The sequence below is a fragment of the Aptenodytes forsteri genome, unplaced genomic scaffold, assembly GCF_000699145.1.
Source record: "Aptenodytes forsteri isolate BGI_AS27 unplaced genomic scaffold, ASM69914v1 Scaffold255, whole genome shotgun sequence".
NCBI lineage: Eukaryota > Metazoa > Chordata > Aves > Sphenisciformes > Spheniscidae > Aptenodytes > Aptenodytes forsteri.
Genome location: NW_008794888.1, coordinates 9,017,085 through 9,038,990, shown reverse-complemented (window position 1 = coordinate 9,038,990; position 21,906 = coordinate 9,017,085). Strand labels below are relative to the sequence as shown.

At 38.9% G+C, this 21,906-nt stretch overlaps 1 protein-coding gene across 1 annotated transcript in view; it reads left to right on the top strand.

Moving 5' to 3' along the window:
* Window positions 1-21,906, top strand: part of CLASP1 (cytoplasmic linker associated protein 1) — a 186,045-nt gene that overhangs the window by 126,178 nt on the left and 37,961 nt on the right. The window contains exons 22-29 of the mRNA XM_009274983.2: window positions 541-644; window positions 3,550-3,573; window positions 4,500-4,744; window positions 8,378-8,441; window positions 9,807-9,809; window positions 10,043-10,206; window positions 11,135-11,213; window positions 12,171-12,314. Of these exons, the coding sequence (XP_009273258.1) occupies window positions 541-644; window positions 3,550-3,573; window positions 4,500-4,744; window positions 8,378-8,441; window positions 9,807-9,809; window positions 10,043-10,206; window positions 11,135-11,213; window positions 12,171-12,314 (827 nt within the window). The remainder of the gene's footprint in view (window positions 1-540; window positions 645-3,549; window positions 3,574-4,499; window positions 4,745-8,377; window positions 8,442-9,806; window positions 9,810-10,042; window positions 10,207-11,134; window positions 11,214-12,170; window positions 12,315-21,906) is intronic.

Below are 21,906 nucleotides of genomic sequence, written 5' to 3'. Positions count from 1 at the left end.
ATACTGTGGGGCGTAGGGGGATATTCTACTGGCTAATCAACCCTTGAGACATTAAATAGGTTAATCTGGTGTTGCTAGTCTCGCATCCTTGCCTGAGAAAAAGCTGCAGGATGGATGAGTGCTCGGGTATTAACATGTTCTGACGCTGGGCACGATTCTGTCTCTCTGAAGTTAATGAGAAGCTTTCTCTTGATTTCTGAGTGTGCCAGATTGGGACCGGCATGTCTGCCCCGACATTAAAATAAAACTTTGAAACAACTTCTGCATAAAAAGAAACACAAAATAGATACCCTGCTTCCCAGCTTAAAAGAAATTAAAAAGTTGCCCTGAGGATCCAAAATTGTCTCTGGGGCCCAACAAACAATAGTTTATTTCTTACTCTAATGGCAAACTCTCTAGAGCTGTGGATAAAAGAGTGTTTAATGGAAAAGCACTGCGAGTTCCCAGAGCCTGTGGGGAGAGCTGCTTGGACACCTGATTAGGATTCCAAGTGAATGTGAATTCATTTAACAATCCCTTTCAATGTTGTCTTTTGTGCAGACCGGTTTGGACTCGGACAGCCAGGCAGGATGCCTGCTTCTGTGAATGCCATGCGAGTCCTGAGCACAAGCACAGATCTGGAGGCTGCTGTGGCCGATGCACTGGTAAGAGGAAAAATACAAAATGCTTCCAACACCGGAAAGTGGCTTAAAGTTACCTGTACGTACGTTCTCCTCTTTCTAAATAGCTTTGTTCTGATTGTGCCAGTGTCTGATGCTCTAGAGTTAGTTACCTTTTGCTGTTTTGTGTTTGGGTATATGAGCAGCAATATTTATTTCCTTATTCCATGTTAGTTCTCCACAGTTGTTATCAAACAGACTGCTGTGGCTCCCTGCTTGAGCTGCAGGATGGGTTGAATCAGGTGTTTGCCTTTTACTTGGCTGACAGAGGATGAATGTGGCACTGTGGGGGTGCTCGGCACCCGTGGGGTCAGGGATTTCCATCAGTCCTGTTACCTGCATGAAGATTTTGTCGGAAAAACAGTGTTCTCTGTTAGTGTCGATTCCTGATCAGGTTTCAATAAGAACTGAGAATTTCACAAGTTCCTGCCCTGTGTTATTTGCACCTGGCTAGATACTCGGATCAGCTCATAATTTGGCTTGTCTGTAATCGGTACCATCTCATGCAGTTAAATTGAAGTGTATTTGTGTAGTGTGCTCCTCGTACTTTCTAAATATTCAGTGCATTTCCAAGTAAATTTATTGTCACATATTTGTCCTGTATAATCTTACTGTACTATAATATCTCTTGGGTAGAACCCAGAAAGTGTCTTCTGCTCTTCAGAAAACAAGTGTTAAGATAAGCCTTTGAATTTACCTTGGGGTTTTGAGGGAGAGAGGATGTGTAGAGGCAGGAGTAATTATTCTACAGCATTACCTGGGTACCAGTGTACCTTGGGTCTTCTCTGGCTCTAGACCTGAGCTGAAGGGAGGATCGCCTGATGTGTCTGAGGCAGACATCTCAGATCTCTCTTTATTGAGAATGATCCGTGTCCTTTCTCCATTTCCTAGTTCACTTTTCCTAAGGATGGCTAACATCATTTTCCTTTTTGTATTTGATTATTACCCAGCTCATGTCACCTCCATTTCTAGATGATTATTAGAGTACTCCTAGAGAAATGTCTTTTTTTTTTTTTTTTTTTTTTTTTTTTTTTTTTTTTTTTTTTTTTTTTTTTTTTTTTTTTTTTTTTTTTTTTTTTTTTTTTTTTTTTTTTTTTTTTTTTTTTTTTTTTTTTTTTTTTTTTTTTTTTTTTTTTTTTTTTTTTTTTTTTTTTTTTTTTTTTTTTTTTTTTTTTTTTTTTTTTTTTTTTTTTTTTTTTTTTTTTTTTTTTTTTTTTTTTTTTTTTTTTTTTTTTTTTTTTTTTTTTTTTTTTTTTTTTTTTTTTTTTTTTTTTTTTTTTTTTTTTTTTTTTTTTTTTTTTTTTTTTTTTTTTTTTTTTTTTTTTTTTTTTTTTTTTTTTTTTTTTTTTTTTTTTTTTTTTTTTTTTTTTTTTTTTTTTTTTTTTTTTTTTTTTTTTTTTTTTTTTTTTTTTTTTTTTTTTTTTTTTTTTTTTACAAAGTCTACCTTTCCATAAAAAATAGAAGTACTTGTGAACAATATAGAGGCAGGACAGTATATAATAGATGGCACTGTTGCATTTAGTGGGCTGAATTGTTAGTGGGCATTTTCATTATCAAATACAACAGCTTGTGAGGCAGTTTCTGCTGTCAGCACCTCAAATTTGCCACTAGAGCAGTTCAGGGCATAATTATAGGTGATGGTTTGCCTGCATAAATGAAATCAGACTGTATCCCTGAATGTGAGCAGTTGCTGAATATGGGTTTCTTGAGGAAGGAGAGGTTAGCAGTGAATTCAAACACCACTGTGATCACTGAGATGTCTTTGGATATGACTTAATCTTCAGCTAGACTTATGGAGTTCCCTTTTAAATATTCCACTTTTATAAACTAAATAACATTATACTGGAATGCTAAAATCTTAGAGTTGAACACTTAAAAGGGAAGTGTGGCTGGAGACTAAGTAGTGCTACTGCCTGCGTTGTCAATCTGAATTTGGATGACTTTAGGGGATGCAACATGATCTTGTTGTCTCCTTCTTTCCCTCCACACCAATTTGCTCTTGGTTGTCTTCTGACAACAGACAATTTACAAACTCGGTTCAGGCTCCTTTTGAGAGAGTGTAGTGTGATTCCAGCTTTTACCCAGCAGCCTTGTTCTTGGATGAGTATTCTTTTCCCTGTAGTAGGAAATGAAAAGAACTTCTCCAAAGATGGCTTCAGCCAAACACTCAGTTTAAACAAAACACAGTGGGTCATTTTGTGACCTCTACTCCATGCGTAAAATTCCTGTTGGATTCACTGCTTCTGTTAGAGAGCTGGACTCGGCCTAAACCAACAGTGTCTATACTGGGAATCAGTGCCCAGATCTGTCAGAAAAGCTCAAAGAGTGATGGAAACTTTGGCATTAAGTAAGGCCTTTAAGCCAGGGGTGCCAGCCAGGGGGTCTTAAAAGAAGCTAAGCTTCAAAAAAAGTGTGGTGTAAGAACTGTGGGTTGAAAGAGAACTTGGTTAAGTGAAGTTGATTAAATGTGCTGTACTATAGATAGTGGTTTCCTGACATCAGAATTTCTTTCCAAGACTCTAAAATCAAATGCTACTGATAATGTGTGGGGAAATAAATCACTACCAAAAAACTCTGGTATCTTCCAGAGCAGCGTTTCTGAAAAGTAAGCAAAGAGGTGCTGTATATAGATCTGTCATCAAAAACCTTATAAACAGATAATCTCACTTCCAAGCTTCCTAATGGACATGGTAGGGTATACGAGTAGTGCAGCAGTTAGGAGATAAAGCCAGGCGTTATTATACCCACTTTTATTTTGCATAAACTGTATTTTTTTTTATTTGCTAAGACACATTTGCTATACGTTTTTGTTGCAAAAACAAACCCTACATAAGCTTCTGACATAATTCTCTATGCTTTTTCCCACCCTTCAATATTTTCCTGCCTACAGCTGTTAGGAGACTCCAGGAGCAAGGTACTAGTGCTTTCTTGACTTTTTATTTCTACTTTCCAACTTTCCCCACCCTGTTGCTAACACCCATGATACTGCACTTGAGTTAATTTCTATGCTTCAATCCTGCAGTCCTAGTGGAAGCAAAAGTCTGCTGGCTTCACCAAGTCCAAGAACTGCAGGACTGGACACTGGAAGGAATTCTGTAGCAAACACTTTAGAATCTAGGCGGTCTTCTGATACATTGTCTTATCCTGTTCTGTTAAGGTTCATTTAAGAGTTTGTTTTGCAGTATAGTATGCAATTTGTTTTGCTACCATAGTTATTCTAATATCCCTTCTAATATCGAGGTTGTCAAAGATGTACCTAAGGGAATTAGGTCCTCTAATGCCATGCTATGGAAATGAGTGGGATTTGAGTACTCAACTCCCTTAGGAGCCTCTGGAGAAATCCTAGCCCAAACTAACAGAGAAATCGTCATGTCCTATATCCCAGTGCATTTCTAGAGTCACTTCATTATCAGTATCAAAGTGACTGTGCATGCCAGCACAGATTCCTTCAGCTCTTTCTTCCTTACCTTTTTTTTCTTGAAGTAGAGGTTGTATCATCATAGAATCTGTAACAGTGGAACTGGCCATTATTGACAAAAAAACAACGTATGATTTCATTACCAGTAGCTAATTACACTGGGCATAAGTATCTCGCTTTCATGCTGGGGAAGGCAGGCCCTGCTCCCATTAGTCACTTGAATATTCTCATTGAAATCAATAGGATCTGTCTTGCTCTACTGCGAGAGGTAAGCAGGCAGTGCTTGGTGACGTCTTTAAATACTTATGTCACTAGAATAATAGCATTAATCTTCCTTTTAGTGATTATGGATAGAATGTTTTTCTTTTTGGTATTGATGTAACTATATATAACTTACTAACTCTGAGTTTCCCCTTTTCCAGAAAAAGCCAGTGCGAAGAAGATATGAACCCTATGGGATGTACTCCGATGACGACGCTAACAGCGATGCATCAAGCGCTTGCTCGGAGCGCTCCTATGGTTCCAGGAACGGGGGCATTCCACACTACCTGCGGCAGACTGAAGATGTGGCCGAGGTCCTGAACCACTGTGCCAGCTCCAACTGGTCTGAAAGGAAAGAGGGGCTCATAGGTCTTCAGAACTTACTGAAAAGCCAGCGGACACTGAGGTGACCTTGGTAGTTTTATAGTGTCGGTCATTTATGAGGGATGGCTGTAGTCAGAATTCAGTAATATGTACCTGCCTTATGTAGACAGATAGTATCTTTCACAGCTGTGAAGGCTTTGTCTCCACAATGTGGAACTTTAATTACTGTTGGAAGAATTTCTGCTATGTCATCAGTATAATTCGCGTTAAATTTGTAGCAGTAATGTAGAAAGGACTCAGGTAAGCATGCTGTCTTCTCTTAGCCTTTCTCTGTCTTATGAAGACCTCCAATGGTAGGTGCTTGCTGCAGCACAGTGAGATTTCCCACAATGATGGTAATGTAAATGCATTCAAAGGGTGGTACCATTTTTACATTAGTCTGTTTGAACCTTCAGTATTTTTTCCCCAGCAACTTAGCTGGTGAAGCACACGCTCACTGTACTTATTCTAAAATGACTTAGGGTGTGTGTGTTTCAAAGATGAGATCAGATGATGCTCTCAGTATGTTGGGTATACTTTGACTCTTTATGAAGGCTGTGTTAGGTACAATTAGAGATACTATTTGTAAGTCTTGAAAAATCTTGTATCAGAAACTTGAGTCTCCTATAAATAGTGTAGTTTAGAATGTAGAGGGAAGTTTCTTAAGTAAATGAAGTAGGTGTAGCAACTCTGAAACTTTGCTTATGGTGGGAGATGCAGACCTTTTTCCCTTGCTGAAAGCCAAATAAACCCTTCAAGCACCTTTGGCATGTCACACGTTAAAACAGATCCTAGAATTACTCAATAGTCATGTGGAACCTTCATATGGCCACAGGTCACGTTAACAAAAGACAACTGGCTCTCAGGCCATAGGCTTTTCACCCTTAGTTTATGGTGAAAGTATTTGGAAACAAGCTGTTTATCTTTTGGTTCCTTTGAAGATAACATTCACAAATAGCTGCGATGTTTTTATTTCCCTATTATGAATATTATGTACTTAAATTATAACCAAGTTTGTAAGTGGTTGTTGTATGGTTTATAACCTACCTACTTGGATTTGCACAATTGTTTCCATTTTAAAAGGCCTTTGCTGGCTGAAAATATTTGATGGTTCATGTTAACAGACTGAATGAAAATGTACTGAGAGCAGGCCTGGAAAGGTTATTCTCTTGCTATCATAAAAATATTCTAGCACTTCACATGATGTGATGCAGTCCTTAAGTGGGAAGTGCTACAGTTTTTTCAATATGGGTAGTTAGTCTCTAGATCAGAGGTGCTTTTTGATGTGGCCTATTTACAAGTCTTTTAAGATACTTCCCACACATACGCTGTCTTTTTTTCCTCTTTCTTTATTTTAACGAACTGTCTGGAAGGACTCTGGCACCTCATATACTTGCATGAGAAAATTGAGTGAGACTTTGATTTTTGCCACAAAGGTGTGTGAGGATTATAACCGAGGTTTTAAGTGCTGTTGGGGATAGTTCAAGGGAGGAAACGCTGAGAAGGCTGGGTGATGGGCTATTTATCCAGATCAGTAGCTCTTAGCAGAAATGCCAGTAGAATTCAAGTATTGTTTTCAATCCTGCTGGTTGCAGTTTTTGAACCGTACTGCTGTCACTAGTCCCTCAAGCTAGTATGTTTATTTAGCTTTGATCCTGAATAGTTTATATACCTGTCCCAGAAACTACACCCCTACAGAGTTATTTTTTTCATTTGATACTGGTTTTAGTACTCTAGATTATGTTTCCTTTTGGTTTGCGTTTGGTCTGCTTCCTCCTTGGTTCAGGGTTGATCTGGTGCCTGTTCTAATGATTAGATTTTATCATCCTGTTTGTTCCCATGGCATCTTGCAGAACATCATCAAGGTCATTAGTCCAAGGGGCAAGTCTGTCTGTCTTCTAATTAAACCTGATATCTTCTGTTGTGGTATAACAAGTTGAATGAAAGGCAGTGATGTGGCTAGGTTTTCTTTAGTACTCTGAACTGAAAAATGGCTGATCCTATGTTAGCTGTGATTTGCAGCATGCAAGTGGTATGGCGCTTACCTGTCCTCTTTGTTTCATACAGCTTCATGTGGTCTAGTTCTCTAGGGGCTCTCCGTAAGGTCTTCTAAATAAAACAAGGCCAACAAGTCCCTTAAGGAAACATTCTTCCACTGCCTGTTTCAATTTGTTACTTGCATTGTTACCTTGGGTCCATGAGCTTTTAGAAAGAGACACGCTTATACTTGCTGTCTTCATGTAACCTTTGTCCAGAAAGAAAATTCATTAGAGTAATAAATAGGAGTTCATTCAGAGAGCTGCAATCTACATGAAGTCAGGAGAACATTGTAGAGTACTTGTTTTGAGACTGTGCAGTCTCATCCTGAATGAAGCTGACAGCTTGCTGTGGCGTTGTTACAAAGACTTTTTCCTCTACATCAAACTCTTAAGACCATTGTTTTTGTGACCTTTTAAAATTTGATCAGCCTTTCATGGATAGGTTTATTTGAAAAAATGTCCTGTGTTGCTTATAAACAAGCTAACATAAAATAATTGCAGACTACTAGCATATTCTGGCCTGTTCTTTGAAGCTTATTTTGAGAGAGAGGGAGATATGTTGGTGGATTGTAGAATTAACGTCTTCCTGGAAAGAGGGTACCTGTAGTCAAGATCTGAATGGCTGTTCTCTGAGCAATAGATGTGCATTTCACTAGTTGCTCCAATTACATAGTAATTGTGAAAAATATCTAATTGCATCCATAGTATGCAGGAAATGTTACCTAACTGTCTTGCCCTGTTTTTGCTTGCACAGTAAACAAGCAAAACTTCTCCATTCTTTGGCAGTTTGCCTTGCAGGAAAACTAAGACTTGTCTGTTCAATACATTTGCAAATAAGAGCTTTGGTACCAAACAGTTCTGCATTTGACTCAAACTCAATATCTTATGAAGGGGACCCATACATCATTCTTTTTTCCCCTGGCATAAAAAGAGCATTACTGGGCACCTAATAATCTCTTACTAATAGGAACTTAGGTTGTGCCTTGATTTAATTATCTTCTGACTTACTAGGTTGCCCACTTGTTAATCTGTCTTCCATTTCTATGTATTTGTCTCCTTGATGTGCCTGCTCTCAGACTTTGGAGTCAGTTCTGGTAACATCTGGTATGTTAATACTGTGTGGTTCTAGACTGATTGTACTGAAACAACTGAGAATTTAGACCAAAATATTTATGATTAGTATATATGCAAACAGCATGAAAGTTCTGATTTTACTTGAAAATTTGAATTCCCTGATACAAATGAGACTTGAGAAACCTATTCCTCGGCTGCAAAAGACCTGTGTTTCAGTGAGTCAGTGACCTTGACGCAGGCAGAAAGTAAATATCTCCCAAATGTGCACGTTTCAAGTTGTCTTCTGCAATCCAGAATATAGAAGAAAACAGAAGCAGCAGAAAATACAAGTGTCTGGCTTATGATTTTTAAAATGTTTATTAGATTTCTTAATGTAAGGCTGGTGATCCCAGCAGTTAAACTGGAATGCCAGTTAAGTCTTTGCCTAGATAGAGTTTTCAGAAGTGTGACTTAAGTGACATTTAAATAAAGAAGGTTAGATCTTTCAGCTGTTAATATTTATTAGCTTTTTTGCTGCAACTAAAGCTTTAGCATTAATATCATGTTTTATTTATGTATTTTAGCCGAGTCGAGTTAAAAAGGCTATGTGAAATATTTACTCGCATGTTTGCTGACCCTCACAGCAAGGTAAGATCACAAAGACTTGGCTCACTCTCTTACATTACCATGTGTGCACATTTGACACTGTTCCAAGATGAATGTTTTGTATTTCTACCCCTGCCATCTGCCGGGGGAGACTGGCATTTATGAATCTCCTTGATTTTTATCTGTTTTACAATGAAGGGCTGTGTCTCAGTCTCTCTTATGTTGCTAGGAACTGGTTACTCTGTGCTTCCCAAGGAGCAACCTAATACCTTTCAGATGTCAGGTCCTGGAGTAAGAAGTTCAGTTTTATCTGTACATCTCTGGGGAGTGTCTTGGTGATACACAGTACAGTGAGGTCTGTGAAGGGTAATGAGCCACAGTTCAGCATCATGGTCACTGGGGTTTGTGTATTGTGTACACCTGGGAGCAGTATGGAGTCTCACCAAGATACTGTTCTGGATCTCATAAATAAAGTCTTTAATATAGCCACTTTGCCTTCTTTATAACACTGACCTTTGAAGTTAAAGGCCGTGGCATGAATTTACAGACATCTCTTAAAAAGAAGCAGACTAGGGAATGGGGAGGTTGGGCCCACAGGCATGTTCAGACCCAGTGGTCTTCTGTTGACAGGTAAGCAGGAGAAGGGAGTTTTCATGGCCTTTCCTGAGGAGGTTTGCTGGTTGAGGGCAACCAGTAATGACTGGGTAAAAACATCTGCTCTTGGGTTAAGTACAGTTTGAGAAAGAAGAAATTGTATAAATATTTGTACTTCAGACCACTTGGTAAACTAGTTTTAATAAATCATTGTCAGGTGGAAATCCCGCGCGCAGGCATAGTTGCCTGTCACAGGTCTTGCTCGAAGCGTGCGTTTTTGGCTGTAATTATAGTCTGGACCAGCTGTCCACAGGCCTCACCGAGTGTGGCAGTTCCTACCTGTAAGGTCTTAATGCTTTGGCTCTCAGAGGTTCAGTATGTGTTGTGGAAAGGGTGAAGGTGTAGCTATTTATCTGCAAAATATTTCCAACTTCTGAGTAAGGTGAGGGTTTATTGAACACTGGACTCAAGTATGTCCTCTGTGGCAGCAGTGGTCTGTCATCTGCACTGCTTTTATAGAATTATTGCTACAAACTCATTAATTGTGGTGTTAAACATACGTAAACTTTGTTACATATAAACATATATAAACATGTTACTTTTGTGAGTGAGGAGACTGGATCTCATCCAAGGTATATAATGTGTTAAGTAACTCTGCTGAGAGGAGATTGTGTTTTAAGAAAATGTAAACTTTCAATGAATGCATCTTTTATCTGTTGACAAACTGCATCTGAACAACCAGCCTTGATCACTGTGTGCTAACGAGTGGTTTGTTTTGTTGCATGGCCTGCTTTGCTGTGGAATTCACAAAAGAGAGTAAGTGTATTTTACCCCCTTCCTTCATTCGTTTCATGTGGTATTTTAATATGACACGTTTTAGATGTGTCTTGTCTGATTTTTTTTTCGGAGCAAAGTAGTCACTAAAATCATTCATTCATGAAACTGTCTATAACAAAATCATCCTGAAACTCAGATTGTAAATGCCTCCCCTTTGATTATTTTTATTTAAAGCATGGTATTCCTTTTCATGATACTTGTTTTGTTTATAGGTCTTCAGCATGTTTCTGGAAACCCTGGTTGATTTCATCATCATTCATAAAGATGACTTGCAGGATTGGCTTTTTGTTCTCCTGACCCAGTTGCTAAAGAAAATGGGAGCAGATTTGCTGGGGTCTGTGCAGGCGAAAGTTCAAAAAGCTCTGGATGTCACCAGGTAGAGTACTCCGATGGCAAATGTTATGGAGGTTTTTGCAGGTTTACAGGAAGGCATTTGATGAACATTTTAGAAACCCAGCAGTGCCGTATATTTTGAGGGCTCAATGTTGATCAATACCAGAATAAAGGAGAACAAAGTTATGTCACAATATTTCAAGCATTGAAAGGCCTGTCTCTTTTCTAAATAGATAACTTTAAAGCATAACATTTAAAATGTCTAACTGATTAATTTCGTTAATCTGTTTTTTTTGGTGTGCATATGCTTTGATATCTTTTTGATTGATGGAAAAAAAGAATATTTGCAGTGTTCAGAATATGAATGGTGCTTTACCACAAAGTTCAGAGCATCTTTCATGTTGTTCAAACAGCAAATAATGGTAATGTCAGGATAAGACCTTGAATGCTGCTGCGATGTGCACACCAATTCTGTAGTCAATGTCCTTTTCTAAGGATGTCCAGCACAGGACACTGTTACAATAAAGTTCAGCTCATCCTGCAAATAGGTTAATTAAGAAAGTAGTAGTAGTAATCCAGGAGGAAACAGGATAGAGGATGGAAAAAGAGGAGAGAAATCAAAACCAGGTATGAACTCTGAGGACAAGATAAACCAGGCTGCTACTAGAGATAAGGGAACAAAGCACAGCCTGAAGTGAAGAAGGAATGGACAGGTGTGCCAGAAGCCGGATAAGTGTACAGCAAGCAGATAGCATAACAGTGTATAAAGGTATTGACTTAGCAGTTTTCTCCAGTATTAAATCAACAGTCAGCTAATACTTAGACTTGGAGTTTCTCTGGTTGATGGTAAAGTTAAGAAGAAGAAAAGTGTGATAGGTGGTGAAATCTGTTGTGTAAGCTTTAATGTATTGAGTTAATTTAGTCCTGAAAATTTGTTGCATTACATTTTTGCCTTTGTTTTCTTTGGACAGGGATTCTTTTCCATTTGATCAACAATTCAACATTTTGATGAGATTTATTGTAGATCAGACCCAAACACCAAACCTGAAGGTTGGTATCAAAAGCCTTTTCACTAAAGCATCAACATGGTTGTCTTAGCTTGCCATGTCAGGCATACCATAAAGCATAGAACTCATGATAAGATAACTAATTGTAAGTACCTGCATGATACAGAAATGATATCGGCAACTTTGATTAACACTCTCGTTCTCCATTTTAATAAATCTAAATATCTTTAAAATAGGGCCCTATGACCCATTAGAAGCCCTTAAGAGTTGGGCTTTAAGCACGCTGGAATGTGCTTAAAGTTTAGACGTGGAACGTTCCTCTTCACCCTGGTCTTGGTCGGAAGAAAACCTGTCTGTGCAGGACAGAAGGGACCAGATCCTGTCTGAACAGCTGGGAAGTTGGGACCCTAAGCACACCTTAACAAGTGCTTGTTGCACAGATCACACGTAGCATATGTAGGGTTTGAAGGAAAAAACATCAGAACTTTCTATTACGGAATCCTCCCAAAGGGATACTGTTGTGCAGACTTTTTCAGGAGGTGGCTGTTTCAAGGTTATAGGAACGCTGTAAACTCTGGAAGTCATACACATTTATTGTCCAGAGACAGGAATATACAGGATGCCAAATGACTCAAGTGTTCTTTCTTCAATCTCCCAAATTTTGGATCGTTTGAGACCAAAAGCTATGGTTTGGCATCTGGAACAATAACTGCTAGTGGAAACAGCGTGGTGGAGTACTGATTTGCTTATGCAAACGCACAAGCAGACATATGTAATTCAAGCGAGTTCTGATAAACCATTCCAGACTCTTACCACACGAAATTTATCCTGTGTAGAAAGTTGCTCTTGGTTTTTGAAACATGACATAGAGACATGTCACAGGGATATTTTTTCCCCCATGTGACATAGGTCTTGTCTATCTGTAATGGTATCTGTTTATTATGGGATAAATCCATCTTTGCCAGCTCATAAGATTAACAAATCCCTTTTCATTTCGCAGGTGAAAGTTGCTATCCTGAAGTATATTGAGTCCTTGGCAAGACAGATGGATCCAACAGACTTTGTGAACTCCAGTGAGACAAGACTTGCTGTATCTAGAATTATAACTTGGACAACAGAACCAAAGAGCTCAGATGTGAGAAAGGTAAGCCAGAATGATGAAGTATTTGTGGTAATTATTGTTCTTAAAAAAAAAAAAAACAAACAAAACAAACAACCCAACAAAAAATGGTCTTAAAGGTAATGGAAAATTCAGTGGTTAAATTCTAATTTTGAAAAATGGATTTTACATACCTTACTGTCCAAACCAAATTGCCAATTCAGTGAAGACACATTTCTGAAGCATGTCTTCACATATTTTTTTTCTAGTAGGTACTTAGCCATGTGACTTTAACTACTATTACCATGCAAAAAGAGATCATAGTTTGAAAACGTGGGTTTTTTTCTTGAGCAGTCTAGAAATATCTCTAGGTTTTTGTTTATTCAGGTGAAGGCTCTGTGCTTTGTAGACTCAAATGAAATCTAGCATGACTACTGTGTTGTTATATTGTTAAAAGAAAGTAAATAAATCAGTAAGCTGCCAGGAGCTCTCAGCTCTTCTAAGAGCTGTGTGTTTATCTCAACCTGGAAAAAACTGACACATTTAGGTCAGGCCTGGGTAATACAGTTACCTTGTTCTTTATCTTGCTGTAGATGCAAGTGTCAGGCAAGCTAAAATGGGCAGATAGTGATACTCATCTCTCCCAAGAGAAAAGTGAGATGTAGTTTTATGTACCTGGCATCTGTAACACAATTTAAAATTACCTTCTCTTCCCAGCCCAGATGTAGAAAGATTCCAGTAGGAGTTTAAGGCTTTGAGATGTACTTGGATTTAAAAAAAAAAAACTTTTAAGCATTTCAGAATGTAAAAATTGTATGAGATTTTGATGCTCTACATGCATTTAAAATGTTGAATTAGTACTAGAATAACATTATTTTATAACTTCGGAAAGAAGAAAATTATTTTTGTTATTAGTGATTATTTGATTCTGATGAAAAGATCACTGGGTATCAAAGGTGCTGCAACTGCAGCATTATCTGATAGCTGAGAAGGCTTCAAAGAAGCTTTTTGGGTGCATGCTGTTTGCTTTCTGTCATACAGCTGATTGGATCTAGGGAACAATGTCTCATGCTCTTTTCTGAAGACTTTCATCAGGGATTATTCACATTAGTGTGACTGAAATTTGCTTCTGCAAGACAGTCTGCCTCAGGAAAAAAGGGTGACTTTAAATCCTGGACTGAGATCTGGAATATGCATTTCCATTTTGATGCTTCCAGGTACAAAGTCAGAAAGAATTAAACAGCCAAATAAGCTGCTTCTCTGTTACAGTTCAAGTAAACCTCAAGCAGTTTACTCTGCTGGTGGTCTATGAGAGTGAATTATAATTAATTTAAGTAGAAATAGACACCGAAAAGCAAAACCTCTGCATATTGCTCAGCAGAAGAAATATTCCACCATTAGGGGTCATCATTGCTACATGCAAAATTGAGTGAAGAGTATCTGCAGCAGCTGAAAAAACTGGCTGTTTGCTGTGAAGCTGTGGGATGTGGAGAGCAGGTGTTCAGTGTGGTGTCCGTCCTTCTATCTGTTTCAAAGACTTGCAGAGCTCTGGCAAAACTTCCAGCAAACTCCACCTGAGCAGTACCTGGGCAAGTGCTTTGGGGGCTGATAAGAGATTACTGCATCTAAATTCTTTTTATTAAACCTGCATGTGACTTGGATTTGCCTCTGATGCCTATAGCTTTCAAATAAATTATTACACAGTTAAACTAACTTAGGCTACTAAAAATGAATGCCCAGGTGATCTTTATTTCATCATACTGTTGCTGTACTATGATTTTATTAAGAACATAATACAAACCATGGGCTTTAGAAGAAACACTGCAGCAAAGGATTTATAAGCAATCATTGGCCATTATCTCTGTCAGGACTGTAGTTAACGGACTAATAAATTCATTATGCAGTAATGAACTGGATTACCAAGGGCCAACCCAGACAGGTGAAATGTTCTGAAGAACACAAATAAAAAATTGTCCTCCTTTTTTGGACACTGTAACATGGGAAAAAAGTACCTTTTTTATATCAAGGTACAAAAAAGGATCAGAAGATTCTGCCCTTGTGGAAGGTATTACAGCGGCCTTCAAGATCTGAGGTTTTCTGAGTGCAAAGCAGACCATGCGTTGCAAACGTTGTCACAACCTAAAAATGGAGACAGCAGTTGAGGTTATGGGGGAGAGGGAAATAATAATAATAATAATAATAATAATAATGTAATTTTTAATAGAATCTGCAGTTGAGGTTATGGGGGAGAGGGAAATAATAATAATAATAATAATAATAATAATAATGTAATTTTTCAATAGAATCTGGATTTGAGATCACCAGTGCAATCCATTCAGCTTCTGCAAGCTGACAGGAGCAGACTTTATTTTTGGTACTGAGGAGTTTTGGCTGGCATAGTCCCGTCCATGTATACCACTGCGGCTGACTTGGTGAAACAGCGATGCTGGTGCTCAGCTGCTCACAGAGGCAGGGACTCTTTCCTCCAAGAAATGTAGTCCCGCAGCCAATGTGGTTCTCACCCAGATTTGAGTTACTGAATGCTACCTTAATGCAAGTAGCATCTGTATGTGATGGCCATGCTCTTCTGTCTGGACTTTACCTTTGAGCAGATGCAGGTAAAACGAGCTTGCTCATGCTGGTGGTGAAGTATATAAATGGCCTCTGTCAGTGGGGAAAGCATGTGGCTGCTGTGTGCACATGGCAATTAGTCATGCAGATCTGATCCTATGGTAGCAATCAAGGGATCTGGATTATATTTTCAGTCAATAGTGGGATTATCCTTCTATTAGTGATCGTCTGTCCATTACTGCTATTGACTGTGTGACAGTCATGGAAGTCCCAGCCCTGTAGTGTTAAGGCGCTGGAGAAAAATAGAACAAAAAATGGCATTTAGTCCAAAAACCTTTTTCAAACTGAATGACAGAGCTTTATTAATAAACTTTGCATATTCTTATGATGACTAATTGAGCATACTTCACCTGTTACAGGTCATGTTTTACAGTAGTGAAATCGGAAAGAAACTTAGTCAAAGGAAATACTGTTATGCAGTTTATGTTCTCGTATGGAATAATATCTGTAGCTAAACAAGTTCTGTTATCACAAGAAAAACATGATGTACTTAGAGGAACGTACAGTTGATATTACAGACTGTCATTGACAATGTCGTGATTCCCTCTCAGGGCAGAAACCATTTAAGATGCTGATAGTAGCCATGAACTTTGTCCAGTCAAAATTATTGTCTAGCTTTGTTTATAATAAGGTGATCTGCAGTGTGTTACAGGTAAATATTTGTCTTGTTTTAAAGATTGTTAATACTTACGGGTGTTTACCCTGCATTCAAGTTAGGATTTACTTCCTGCAAGCAGTGCTAGAAGAAAGGTGAAATACATTTGTCCTCCGTGCTGAACAAAAGCCATTGGGTAGGAACAGGCCGCGCAGCCCTGCGTGGAGACCTGGATGGGATGTGGTTCCAGTGCAAGGAGAGCACCTGTTCGTAATTTCCACACATATAGCTGGCTTGCTGCTTTTTCTCCAAGCAGAACATATCGATGGGCCGGGCACAGATCAGGACTTCAGATAACTGAGCTCTAATTTTGATTGTACTAGCGTCTAACCTTGTGCGATGCACTTGACTTTCCTCTGCCTTGGTTTATTCCTCTCTGTAACAGGGCGTTAATTCTGATTTTTCTCTGGAAAATGTTTAAGATTTGATGAAATCATTTTACAAAAGCCAGTTAATTACCATACAGAAAAGTAACACAAAATGGCAATGCAAATACCGTGATGACTGGTCTGAGGACATTAAGTCAGTAACTTTACCATGTTATCACTAATATTGCCAGCAAAGTTATTGTGCAATCCTTACGTAGGTGAAATGCTTATTGAATTTGGATGACAGGCTTGGGCTCTGTGTGGGAAAATACTTTGATCTTGGAAAAGAGCCATCAGTTTGAGAATGAAAATTAGAATGAGGCTTCTGATTTGACTCTGGCCAAAGCCTAAAGAAACCTCATGTTCAAGGCTTGGGTGAATGGAAACTTTTATTAAACATGAGTGCTCGGCATTTGAGGGGGTGGAGTCGTCTGTGAGGGCACACAGGAGCTTAGCATTTAGGAGGAGCTTGTACAGGCTGAAGGGGAACAAGGCCTTCCAAGGTGAAGGGCCAATGACATTGCCCACCGTCTTGTTAATCAGCCAAGCTCTGGTCATAACGATATATAACAAGATCTGTATTGCCTGGTCATCATTTGGACTACTAATCTCAGGCAAGAAGAAATTTTTCCTTTGTGCCAGATACCCTGCCTGGCTTCTCTGTTGATGAAATATTCCTACGGTAGTTATATTTTACAAGCCTGAATGCATTTTTACACGTGATGGGCAGCCTCGTGTCATGGGTACATCATGTTCTGCCTTCCACTTACGTGACTGGGGAAACTTTTTCTTTCAGCTGTCCCACTTGTTACTGAGTTTCGCCAAGCTGCCCTTGAATATAGACAGTAGATGGGACTTGGTAAGATACTAGAACCATTGCAATGAATCAAAAAGCCCAGGAGAGTGCTTGTGTTACTGTGGTTTTCATTAAGATGAAGTCCCCCTCAGACTACCTAGGGGTAGGCCCTCCTTGGATTGGCGCCACTGGTTTGCAGGTGAAGTCTAGAGGTGTCCAAACAAAAAAAGTTTGGGATGAGATTTTTTTTCCTAAAACTGATTAATTGAGAAAATGTTTCTGAATTATACCAGAATATGAAGAAGATTTCAGAGAGGAAGTTGCAGGTCAACAAATTCTTCATATGCTCAAACAGCCAATGAAGATGTATGTACTTCTTTAACTAGTAGTCCTAGCTGTCATTTTTCAAGAAATATTGATGTTGTCACTTTGATAAGGGAATTGTATCTATCAATAAAGGCCAGAGCAAGTTTGGATAAAATATTGCTGTGATGTCTGTAGGGGGAACAGTGGTAGACAGGAAAGCAAACACTGCTAAGGAAATGAAATTGGGCTCCTTTGCAGCTTGATGCCATGAGACCTCTGAAATCTCTCCTGGAGTTTTAATTTTTCATCTAGCATCAGGCAGATTTGAGCAACTCTGGGACAGAAGCTTCACTGTAAAAAGCACTCCCAAAGACTTAGTGAGCTGAAATGGCATCGTTCATCTTTATTGGTGTTGGGCAGTGAACACTGTTGGTCATGGCCTGTGACAGTAGCAGTGGCAAAGAGGGTGTTTGCAGAAATGCTTTTGAATGGCAAATTGTTTTAATATTCCCCAGTCATAGGCCCTTGCCTTTCTGGGTCGGACGTTTCTTTAGCACTCTTGCAATATTCCTACACCAGATTTGTGTGGACTCCACGAAGAGCCAAGTTAGCAGAGAACCAGGCCTTAGGATTTCATTTCAGGCTTATGGAGTCTTAAATAAGACTATGTCCATACTGCTGAGGTCAGCCTTTTAGCCAAAGGATATTCCTAAAGAAGTCAAACTCAGCCTAAATGCACAGAGGAACTCCTTTCAGGCATTTAAACATAGTCAGTGTTAGGAAAAATAGTGTAATACATCACAAATGGCATTTGGTGGACTTCAGTGTTTACTTGATTTAATGCTGTTAGAACGAAAAGGATCTCGGTGTCCTAGCTGTGTTTCCAAAATAATAGCTGTCATTTTCTGTTTGTTTTGAATTTGATGCTAGAGAGCTATGAGAGCCCAAATGTTTTTAGTGTACGCAGTGTAAGGAAAATGGCTTTTCCCAATGTTAGTGGCCAGAAAATCATCACGTGCTTGTTGGAAACATGGTGCTCGGTAGATTTCCTTAAAATGAAACTCTTCGCTTGATACAGCCTTCTAGTATCCTTTGAGTTGAAAGCAATTTGTTATATAACCAGATTTTCTCAGTTTGCTTGAAACAGTAAGACCTAGTACATGATAATATGAGATAACAAGAAACCGCTTCACAGAATGTGTATACTCACGCTTATGTGTCTGTGCATAATATGTTTGTGTGTATATGCCATTTATATAAACACACACCTACATAGGTATAGGTGATGTATCTATTTTGAAAATTGACATTAGAGGTGATATTTACATGATGTGTTGTACAGCCATCCAATAAATAGACCATAGGCTGTCTGAACTGTGATGGATAAGTCTGCCATACTTACTCTAGCATTTCAAAACTCCATGCAGATTAAAGTGCATGTTTTTGTTACAAACCATCTTACTTCAGTAGCTTTTCTTCTTTCTTAGCTTATATATGGGAACTTCCCCCCTCAGAATTCACTTACATGCTAGGTTTATGATAAAAGTTTCTCAGTTGTTAACGAAATGTAACCTTTGTTTCTAGTCCTGAAACCTGTTTTTGCAACAAATGCCATTTTGGAAGGAGCAAAGTTACCCAGAGTAGCCTTCATCAGCTTGACTTCTGGGGTAACATCTGGCTCTCCAGAAATAATGAACATTTTTGCCATGGTCTTTGCTGTGCCCAGGTCACAAAACAACAGCATGCATAAGGAGTCGTAATCCATTATAGAACAGTAATCCGAATGTGTGATGATTCAGTGCTGCATAGTTTTTGCTGGCACTTGTTTGAGGTGCCTTTGACACATGTAATGCAACTATCCATGACTTGTAAAAGCCTTTCATGATATATTGTGTGCTGTATAAAACACAATAGCACTGTGGATTTAATCTGTACGTGAATTCTGTATTTGAATCTGTGAAACAAATTCTTCCTTTTCAGGATGTGGATGTAAACAGCATATTCTATTAGAAGTCTTTTGGGAAAACTGTGTGTTTAAAAACTTGTGCTCAAGCTAACATGCTTGGATTATGTATGAATTGGTGAAGCCATTGTGCTTCATATTACCATACCAGTAATGTGGATGTCCATACTCATCTGATTCTAGATCTGAAAAAGGAACAAGCAGGCGGTTTGGTTTGGTAGATAGTTTGTTAGCTTAGTGCCAGCTAACACTTAATTGTCTGCTGGAAAGTACACTTAAATAACACTTGTTTAGAGCCTGCAAACACTCTCAGTAGATGTCAATTAACTCATTTAACATCAGCTATGCTCATCAGAGAATTGAAGCATTGCCCTATGCCAATGTGTGCTAATACAAGCTGCCTAATGTGTCACTGCTGTCTCTCGATCTCAGTGGACCTATATTTGATCTGCAGTTTGGTATAATTCAAAGTGACATGAGAGAGAGAGCTTCTCTGTTCCAGTGTGCCTTAAGTTATTAAAACCACATTTGCCTTAGACTGGATGGTGAAATGAATGATGCATACAGAGTATGATTATGTTTGTCAAAAGTGAGTAGATGTTAGTGTGGATCTTCGCCAGACCAATCACATGATAAAAGGCATTTGTAGACAATGTTGGTCTGTCAGACTGATGCCCGGACTGGAGTCAGGAGTTTGCAAATTCTTAACTGCTTCTTCCTCTGAACTTAGAGGCCTGCAAGGATAGGTACAGGCAAATGCAAACACCTATTCCCCTACTCCTGGCTGGCCAGATGCAAGTGCAATCTCAGTGCAGCACTGCCTAAGCTCTGCACCTCAGCAGAGGTTTTTAGGTGGTTATGGAGGCCATCAGGAGGTTGCCAAAGCAAAGCCTTGTAGGAGAACCAAGGGATGCCTGTAAGCCTGAGAGTTGTGGCTGAATTTAATTTTGAGCCAGTGCTGCTCTCTGCTGAAAGGAATGCTCTTCTGGTTAAATCAAATATTAATACTTTTTGTTACTTGAAATTAAGCAAGCAACTGATTAAAACTCTTCTGCAAAAAGATAGTATGTGTACTGTTTAGATGATTTAGTTGAAATCTATGCTTTCTCTAAATAATATCAACTTTCCTGTTTGTCAAACCCAGACCATGCATAGTTGGGTGGGTGAGGATTTGCCAGCTAGGACAACTACGGCTTCCTCAGGGCCCGGTGAAGGAAACTTGGAAGAGAAATGTAAACAGGTAGACTAAAAGCCATGTGCACTAATAACACTAATAGTGTTTGCAGTCTCAACTCAACTGTCTAGCTGTGTAAAGACACCTTGACTGGGAGCCTGAAAAAAGCGTGTCTGTCTGTGAAGTAATCTTTGGCTTTGGTGTGCTTGTCTGTTAACTCTCTTGTTATAGTCCCTCAGAAGCAATCAGGGTATGAGGTCCTCTCCTTTTATGGGACTGCCAGTGTTCTGAGCCCATCGCCAATAGAAGTTTGAGTAACTTGAAAACTGCTTTCATATAGCTCAGGCAACTAGCTGCTTATTCAGCTTGGTCTATTGGACCAGTGACAGCAGCAATCATAAGGCACTTGTATTAAGCTTAGGTCACTGACCACATTTCCTCTCTAAAATCGATGGATTTTTCCAGTTAGCCTTGATCTTTTTGCTTAATGAGCCTAAACCATTTCAAAGAGACTTTATTATAATTCAACCAAGTTGCAGAGGTTAGAGATTTTGATAAATCTGGCCAACACCAACTGTTTAGGTGAAAACAAAAACCAAAAGTTGCTACAGCATTTGTGTCCCTTTAGCAGCTGACACTGTTGCACAGCATGAATTGCATTGACCTAAGTGTGAAACTTTGGGAGCTGCTACCGGCTTGTGGAACCTGATCCCTCGCTGCATTGTTATAAGGAAAATAATGAAGTTACATAAGCAAATTATTCAAGAACCTGATGTGGAGCCAGACCCCGTCACTAGCATAGTCAGGTGCTGAAGTCACTGGAGTTTCTCCAGCTCAAGCCAGCAGAGAACTGCTTCATTAAGATTAGATAATCTGTAGGGTCTACGTTATATGTCACTGAAAGGAGATGGATTAGTGTTCCACACTAATGGTACAGCGACACAAAGGCAAGGGAAAATTCAGATACTACTCTTTCTTCAAACTGTGTATCATCAAGCATGAGTGTTGCATGAAGAATGTTTGTACATTGTGTACAGAAATAAGTTTTTTTATTGCTTGTTTTAAATTTATCTACTCCTTAAGTAATCTAATGAAACAAGGGCCAAGATTTTCAGAAACGAGCAGTGATTCTGAGATTATGAAAATGTCTTCTGGTTTGCCACAAGCTGAAAATCCACAGATTTAAAACTCTTAGGAACATTATCTGTAAAAGATGTCCTTTGGCTAGATAAATGTATGCTAGATAAATGAAACTTAGAGGATTATCAAGTGTGTCCAGATCTATGTAGAAATGCTGCTCCTGATGCTCTTCATCACTGAAATAACATTAACTGTATTAGAACTGGGGCTGCTCCTGATGCTCTTCATCACTGAAATCCCAGTTCTAATACAGTTAATGTTAAGTATTGCAAGAGTGAAACTTGGAGCATGTTATAAATGTGATTTCAAGCTAGCATGGACCTTCCAGCTTTTGAGGTCAGTGGTAAGTGTTCTTGGTTTTATGGTAGCAGGGACCAAGACCTCTGTGTGTTAAGTAGGAAATCATGGCTGAACTTTCAAATAACGGCCTTTGCCTGAAATAAACCTAGAAGTGCAGTTGGATGGCTGAGGACTATTTAAAAAGAACACAGCCAAGGTTAACCCACGTAGCTCTAGTGTTGCTTTTGAGAGCTTTACTGGAGCACCGCTCCCGGGCTGTAGTAGTGCTTGGCTTTATTTCAGAATCTATAGACTATAGGCCTGC